Source organism: Acyrthosiphon pisum, chromosome A3, assembly GCF_005508785.2.
Source record: "Acyrthosiphon pisum isolate AL4f chromosome A3, pea_aphid_22Mar2018_4r6ur, whole genome shotgun sequence".
NCBI lineage: Eukaryota > Metazoa > Arthropoda > Insecta > Hemiptera > Aphididae > Acyrthosiphon > Acyrthosiphon pisum.
In genome coordinates, this window is record NC_042496.1 from 39320885 (window position 1) to 39329932 (window position 9048).

The following is a 9048-nucleotide window of genomic DNA, read 5'->3' on the forward strand; positions in this document are numbered from 1 at the left end:
TTGCGATGCAATATAGCAATATATAAAGGACAAGATAATACGATAGTATCATTAATTTAAATTGAGCGAACAATATTATATACGTTTTAAAAACGTCATTTCTCATTTTTATAATTAATAACTTGTTATAAAGATATTTTTTCTTTTTTTTTTTATTAAATTTAAAATAATTTGCTTTAACTGCTAATTATAAATATTTGAAGTAATGTAGTTTTATTGTAGTTTGTAAAATATAGTGCTATATAAGTGTAGATATCTTGGTTTTATAGTTCACGGGCAAATGGGCATTAATATAATAATACATTTACCTACTGCGTCGGTTAGCTCGATATTTCTTCATTAGGTAGCGTTGAAACTACAAAGAAAAGTGATAACCATTTGCTGTTTTACACACAAAACAATTGGATAGGTTAGCTAATCTGTTTGGATTTGTACAATATGTTAGTCCATATGAAATGGTAATACTTATAAATTGAGTCTGCGTTATTGCCTTTACTTTTTAGAAAAAACGGCACCTCTATATTAGTCTATGGAACACTCGTATAATAATTAACTCTGATTAAACAGGACCGTGAGTGGCCATTGGTACCTAATTATATTATACTGCTAATTTAAATAAATATATACCTAGCCGTAAACACACATAATATTATTTATTCACAAATTGAGCTTACTGAAATTATAATTTTACTCAATACGACGAACAAGCTTTTTAAATATTGAAATAATAATTATTAAATTAATATTTATATTATTATCACGTGAATTATTATTATGTGTAAAATCACATATTTTATAATGTCTATACATTCAAACAGTGTACAGATACAATAATTTAGTACAAACATACAATACTTACATAATATTATGGATGTAAAAAATGGTATACAGATGCCGAATACGTACAAATATGTGATTTAATGTTTTATTACACACACAACTCATACGATCAACTGCGAAAAACGTTTTACTTCCCCTGCATATATGTACTGTTGTAACGCACTCTAGTTTTTTTTTTTATTTATTCTTTAAAAATAATAATGGGCCCCACTGACTGGTTTTAAAGAAACTTAATAAATCTTGTAACTATGGGCAGCGTATAACTGTATGAATTACATTTAGTTCGTATTAAATCCGTAAAAATATCTTGTACAACATTTATCGATACAGTGTTAAATATTCTCGTATCATATTTAAATTATTATGGTGTCTAATATCACAGCGGTGAATGGTTCGTCCGAAACCAGGACACAGTGTGCTGTTACCGAAACGATGTTAAAAGTGATGGACGATCTCCGGCAAAATCGCCCAAAGAAATTTCAAGACCATGATCTGACCGGTATAAAAGTGTATCAACGGTATAGATCGTTACCGAATATACCAATGCAGTCAGTTTCCGAAGGCGAGACGGTTCCGATCGGTTCACAGTCAACAAACGCTGTGATGTTACAGGTTTTCAGTGACCTTCGGGAAAATCGTCGGATAGTGGTCGACGATAGTGGTGTCGAGAGAGCAGAGGCTCAAAGACTAAGTAAGTCGATGCCCGACATAGCGTTCCCAACCAATGCCGGAGTCGATGCACCTGATGGGATGCCGTTCACACAGATGTCCGTTTTTCCGGATTCACCGAGCGCGGAAACAACAGCCGACAGTGCAGTGATGAACTTAGAACTCATCGACATCGACGCGAAGTCGTCTGCATCGCAAACTTTTCCGCCGCAGGTTAAACCGGTCGAATCCGACCGGGAAAATCGTCGGATAGTGGTCGACGATAGTGGTGTCGAGAGATCAGAGGCTCAAATACTAAGTAAGTCGATGCCCGACATAGCGTTCCCAACCAATGCCGGAGTCGATGCACCTGATGGGATGCCGTCCACACAGACGTCCGTTTTTCCGGATTCACCGAGTGCGGAAACAACAGCCGACAGTGCAGTGACGAACTTGGAACTCATCGACATCGACGCGAAGTCGTCTGCCTCGCAAACTTTTCCGCCGCAGGTTAAACTGGTCGAATCCGACGCGCTTAGTTCGATACGGGACATAGCATCGCAGTCAATCGCAGGGGATGCTGAGTCGAACAATGGTTCGGCAGACCCTTTAGACCTGGAGACCGTGGCCAGTTTACAGGATATAGTATCGCTTTGCGGCCACGAAAACGCCGCGAAAATTAAAAATTCAGTAACCGCCGCCAGACCTAAACGACGCTCACTATGGAGCCGAGTGAAGAAATTCGCTCGGCGAATGGTTTGCTGCGGTCTTCCCGACGTAGACTGTCTAGACGATAAAGAGTTTATCCGCGACTTAGACCATTAAATATATTATAGTTTTGTAAATGTAAATGTAAATGTAACCTAACCTTGTTTTATATTATATAAATATTGCTATAAAACCATAATCATCTATCCATAAATCTATTTATTACCATGTCAGTATTTGTATCATTATGTCATCATTATCATTATTCTAGATTCTTCCTTTATTTAAATTATTAATATGTAAAAAAAAAAATGTTATATACTAGTCTTGTAACACACTCCATAATTCTAATAATAGAATAAAATAAATAATTGTATGTACCTATATATATTATTAACACTAATAAACATTTATGATTTGTAATTTATTTGGTTTTTATTTGATATTATTATTAATTGTCGAACGCTGGTGTAAAATTAATTTATATGACTGGTGGAATCGTGTCTATATATTGTACTGTTAGAATTCGGGTTTGTTGTAACCTGTGTATGAATCCCACGAGGAACCTTTTATTGAATGCTTAGACTTTTTGCTTGATGAATAAAACATTTTATCAACAAGAAACATCGAAAAAACCAAAAAGACTGCGATTTTATGAAAAGAACTTGCTCTCCAAGGATATTGAGTAATCCAAATTGCTAATATTCAGCTAATTGTAATCCAAATAATTTTATATTTTTTCCAGAGTGTTCTATTTTGGAATATGGTTCTGTAATCTAGAATCCCCATAAATATTGCTTGGTAGCGCTCATTAAGCTTGTATTGTTAATAAAATAGTGTAATAAAATTAGCTAATATTATATAGTATATAGGTACTCAATGGTATTACACGAGTACCAGGTATCTATATGGGTATATGGCTGTATAATATATAATTGAACTTCCGAATTATAATTAGTAATTATTATCATAAATAACCAACTAAATATGTAATATTTGGATTAAACCCTTTTTATTTTCATTCTAAATCATTACCTATATATAAATAATTTAAATGTTAAGATTTTAAAATACAAACCCGATTTATTTTCCTTTCGATACTATTATTATATTAATTAGTATAGAATTTAAAACTACTGATAATATTATTTAATAAAACTAGTTTTGACTTTCCTAAATCACCATCTTCGTAATATAGGAATCGACATGTTGTTAATTACATTTAAAAAAGGCTTGAATTAATTAATAAACATCAAAATCTAATTGATTGAGGGAAACCCATATGGCAAAAGTTTTATCTTTAGTTACGATTGAAACTAAAGCGATATGTGGTCCAAACGTTTTACGTAATATCGGAACGTATATATTAATTCATTACAATGTGGAACTATAAGTTCCGTGGCATTAGTTTCAATTATCATAATATAAACATATTATAATAATAATATAAAGTTAAATACATTATATTATTATTTATCAATATATATTATATACTGTTATATTAGCATAATATATTATTATGTAAATTATTTCAGAATTACGGTAGAATGTTTGACATTATAATATAATATATTATGTAATATAAAATGAACAATATGCACCTATATATTGTAACGGCTTGTAAATTAGGTTAGGGTAATGTACAAATAGGTAACGATTTAATTGTTTTCTCTGTTGTCCACCTATATATTATAATCTTGAGCTGGAGACCGATGCCATTTATATTTCCTTTAATTATTATTATATTCACACGTCGACTATACTTATTCTAAAAATATGGTATTTTATAATTTTTCTTTTATTTCCTTTATGTTATAGTTTAACGTCAGACAAATGATGGTCGACAGTACGGGAATGAGAACGGACAATATAAAGCCAGGAACGCCCATTACGTCTGAAACGTCCAGCTCAAAAAATACCAACGATAGCTCCAGCGGCAATGTCAAAAACAGTTCAACAACTGTCGAAAAGATTGTACCATCCAGGTAATATTACTTCCGGTTCTATTGGTCATATACTATAGTTTTTTCGACCACTTAAAAACGATGAATTTTAATAATTGTTATCGAACGCTTATACCTATATCGGTTTACAAAATACTCGATTAGATTTTTAAGATAACTTTAATAATTCCGAAACAAATATTCTACATATATTGTGCTGTTATTGAAAAAAGTGTTTTTATAAAAAAAATACGCTACTGTTTTTTGTTTTATTTACTGTTATACTTTTTTTTATAATCAATCATTTTTTGACGATAAATTAAATATTAGGTACCATCATTGTTAATATTAAATGGAAAATCAAATCAAATTAACCCGATTGTATTGCATACAATTTGTATAAGATAATACAAATTAGAACAAAGTTTATTTTCCATCTGAGTAGACACCCGTAAAATAATATTAAACACTTTAATTATTTCGGTTTATATTTGAAAGTATTAAATAAAGGATTGTGCTAGGGGTGAATGGTTTATCTGTATATAAAGCAAGAAGTTTGAATTCACATTTTGCCAATCGATAAAGATTAACAAACATTAAATAGTAAATACTAAATACACCCTAAATTAATATAGGTAATCCTGATCATTTTTTTATTTATTTATAAATGACTAATTCATTTCAATTGACCCAAACAATAAAATATGTTTTTATGTTTGATAATTAAAACCTCTGCGAATTGTATACCTTTATAATCTCGAAATTACAAAAAATATTAATTTAAAATATATTCATTCGATTATCTTTATATACGAGAATAATCTTTCCAATTCCCTATGGTGAATATTATCATGCCCCGGTTCCTGAAATTATCAAAATAAACTAAAAAATAAAGTGAAATCATATTTTTTTATGATATACCTATAGATATACTTACCTACCTATAGGCTATATTATTCATATATTATTTATAAGAGCAGTGTTTTTAAATTATATTTTAATAAATGTTCACTATAATATTATATAGTAATATCTCGTTATATAGCATGTAGTATTGGTATTCGTTTTGCAGGAACATATTACTTTATGACGTGTATTATTTTATTTCTTAAGTATTATAGATTGTTGTCTGTTATAAGTAGCATTATTATTATACCTTATTGATTGACTTAGAGAGGGCATATCTCTCACTCAATAGTAATATGTCCTAGATGGCCAGTGGTTAATATTGTTTTTTTTTTCAATTTTTAATAAATATAATGTTATGTCTATTATAATTTATAAGACGTGTGACATCATCTTGATTACCATTATGCCTTGATACTTTTATAGGCATGCGCGCAACATTATATAATGGATTTTTTTCTATATACTTTAATTTAGTGCTTGTAACGTTTTTCGAACAGTTTATACCACAAAATAAATAATGTCATTGCTTAAAGGTTTTGTTTGTTTAAACTAAATTAAAGTAAAAAAAAAACTAATGTATGGAATGGTAGGTATACCTATTGTATTTACATATTAAACGTTATTATATTATGGGACTGTGCATTTTTCTGTTAACGTAATTAATTCTATTAAAAGCATAATATATATATATTTAATTATGTTTTAATTATTAAAATAATTGTATAAACTGTAAAATTAAATTAATCTTTGCTGTGATAACCATAAGAGAACAATTAAAATAACTGTACCTACAATATTGCAAAAACGTAAAAAATTGTTCATTTGTTTAATTCGTATTCATTAAATCTTATACTTTGAAACGATAAATCCGTAAGAATAATTCTGTAGTTTTATTTTCTACAATTTTCGAAAACAATGGCAAACAAAGTTTCTAAGTGGTTCGATGTTAAGTTAGACTCAGGTTGCTGGTTGTCATAAAAATTCCCAAGGCATCGATAAAAACGTAGATTTTTTTTTAAGTTTTGACTATAACACTTGAAAGATGAGTCTCAGAACTTTTCCACAGACGTGATTTGATAGAAGTAAAAAAAAATATATATATATATATATATATATAAAAACAATATTCGGGGGAAGCTTTCTTAAAACTATTCTCTGGATTTAAGAAGTAATAGCTGTATTGTATTTTGGACACATAAAAATACTATGGTATCATGGTGTAAGCTAATGTATATTTTCTATAGTAATTTATTATCATCGTGCTATTAAAATATATTCTTATCGATTACATTTTAATAATTATATTTTTATAGAGTGCTGTTGAATTATTTGTTATCAATAAAACGTTAAAACTTGACAGTATATAATAAAATCTTGTTCACGAATCACGACGAACCGGAATTCGTGGATAATTAAGTCAATCTTGCTAATCGTATCTTGCCGATCGTAAGACTAATGTAAGCCATCATAATAATAATGTATATTTTTTCCTTTGAGTATGAAAACTGTGGTATTATATATTCGTATCAAATTTTTACCATTTAGAATTTATTTATAATCACAGTATTCCAAATCCTGTTTCAATCGCGATTTCACCTGCAACATGCTAAGGCTACACGATTGTGGGCTCACCACAATATATTGACCATCGTAAATTAAATCACAATTATTATTTATTTATGGAGACATTACGTCTTATAACATAATATTATTAAGTGATTTACACTGTAAGTATAAAACGAATACGAAAAGCGTGGTAGGTAACATAATATGTGATTGGATGTAGTATCAATTCTATAACATTTTTTCAATTATTTTTTTCCAGAGGAATTTTCCTTTACCACCGATCCTATATACATTCTCAATTCACGACTTAATCTTCAACGTTTATCTGTTAAACAGTTTACACTGAATGCTTTTATGTTCATTGCGCTGTTAAAGATATATAGTGAGAACCATTAATTTTTCGCGTATGATACTCTCTACTCATGCGTTTACTTTCCAGATTACTCGTATCAAACCATAAAGAATCGAAAAGAAAAAAATACGCTAGACGCCGGTTAAGTTTACACATATGCTTGTATTTTCAACAACAGCTTAACAGCTGGAAAAATACATTAATATTATTATTATTTATAAATGGGTTGGATGGAGGTACAACGAGGTACCTATTAAATTATTTTAAGACGTGTATAATATTATGCCACGCGGGAAAAAAAGTAGAACGGTTATGGCCAATACGTCAATAAATATTTTTAATTTTTAACGACCACGTATTATTGATTACTAAGTTCGGTTATGAATTATTTTTAGAAACGATAAACCATAATAGTCTAGGCGCGTATTTGTGTTTGTTTAATCTAGAACACCGTTTTATCGATGCAAGTACAAAAGAAACAAAAAAATAGTATATAGCTAAAAATGTTGGCTTTTAATAGCATTGTGCAGATTAAGAATCGTAAAAAAAAACTCAGATTATAATATTTAGACATTTTGTTGGAAGTTTAAATATTTTAATGTGTTTCTCAGCATAATACTAGGTAGATATAGGTACTAAATAGATTTTGTTTTATTAAATAATAAAACATAATAATCGCATGTTCTTATTTGTTTTTTCAATAAATATGTTATTGTACAAACGCTGGACGTATATAATATTATAAAATATTTCATTATCTACAAACCTACCTAACAATAGTTTCTTAGTGTACCTACTAGGTTTTTGCATAAATGGAAAATCAATTTGACTATTTGCGGTGCCTCATAACTAAATATACGTAATATTTTAATATTTTCATGCCAAATCAAATGATTGTTAATATACCTACGTTATACATATAATAGACATTAAAATTACTTTTATTAAAAATCTTACTGATAAGAAGCAAGAAATAAAATACGGCTTGTCTTATAAATTTGTCGGTACCTATATTACTATGAAGAATCGAATATAACAATTTTTTACTGTAAGCCCAGTCGTAGGTTTCTAAATGCTGGTTTCTACTCGAAAGCCCGACACGCCTTTAAGGCATTTCGTCAACTGTGTCCCACGTCCGTCTCTCTCTATATATGACTTAGACGCCTACGCCCTACCCTAAGGAAGCAATATTTACGGACGAAATAAAAGACACGTCCTTTCGAGACGCCCACGAGAACAATCGATACGATATAGGTCCCGTATCGGTAACGTAGACTGAATATACATGAATGGAACGGCCGATAATCCATCTCTGTGACAAGTTTTTACTTTTAGGCTTAGTTCTTGTGCAATATATTTAACACTTGACCTTATACGAGCCACTAATACCTATAAACTATTTGTAAGATGAAATAAATTTTATAATTTTATAAATTGCCGATTTCAAAACATAATTGAATTATGTTTTTTACACGAATAATATACATTAAAAGTTTAACAGTTTAAACTGTAAACGCCTAAAAATATCTTTAAGTTTCATACTATAACCCATAATATACGTCGAACTATTAGGTAATTATAGTAGATAATAATAGTATGCTGAAAACTATTTTAAGTTGTATAAATAATTTCAAATATCCAATAAAAACATTGTCCTAGTTTTAGTATTTAACCAATTTGACCCGATACATATTAAAAATTAAAATATAAATAAAATAAAATTCACCAATACTAAAATTGAAAATAGATTTATAGTGTCCTGTAAGGTAATTAAATTTAAAACTTGGACACAATTTAGCAATGAATTCCATGCATAGTTCCAAATTAAATATTCTATGTAACAATTCTTCTCACGCCTAAACAATCACGAAAATCCTCTGATTCAAAGCCTAAATTCCTTAACGCTCCCGGAAAACCCTCGTAGGAGGCTAAAAAGAAGATGGTGCAGAGACCTCTTAAATTAAAAATATAAAAAAATAAAATAAAAAAATAAAAAAAATAAAAAATGTGTACCTTACCCACTGCTTAATAAATTTCCTGCTTTCTTACTCCCACCTTCCTATCTTCAATTTTATAGGGTTG

At 29.5% G+C, this 9048-nt stretch overlaps 2 protein-coding genes across 4 annotated transcripts in view; both read left to right on the plus strand.

Annotated features, from left to right (window-relative positions):
* LOC100160518 (cyclic nucleotide-gated cation channel beta-1-like) overlaps positions 1 to 9048 on the plus strand; it is a 147921-nt gene that overhangs the window by 52013 nt on the left and 86860 nt on the right. For all 3 annotated transcript variants that reach the window (XM_029491603.1, XM_029491602.1, XM_029491604.1), the window contains one exon: positions 4015 to 4181. In XM_029491603.1, the coding sequence (XP_029347463.1) occupies positions 4015 to 4181 (167 nt within the window). The remainder of the gene's footprint in view (positions 1 to 4014; positions 4182 to 9048) is intronic.
* On the plus strand, positions 767 to 3121 carry LOC115034480. The gene has a single exon (XM_029491605.1). It carries the CDS (start codon positions 1204 to 1206, stop codon positions 2311 to 2313), a length of 1110 nt encoding a protein of 369 aa, XP_029347465.1. The 5' UTR covers positions 767 to 1203; the 3' UTR covers positions 2314 to 3121.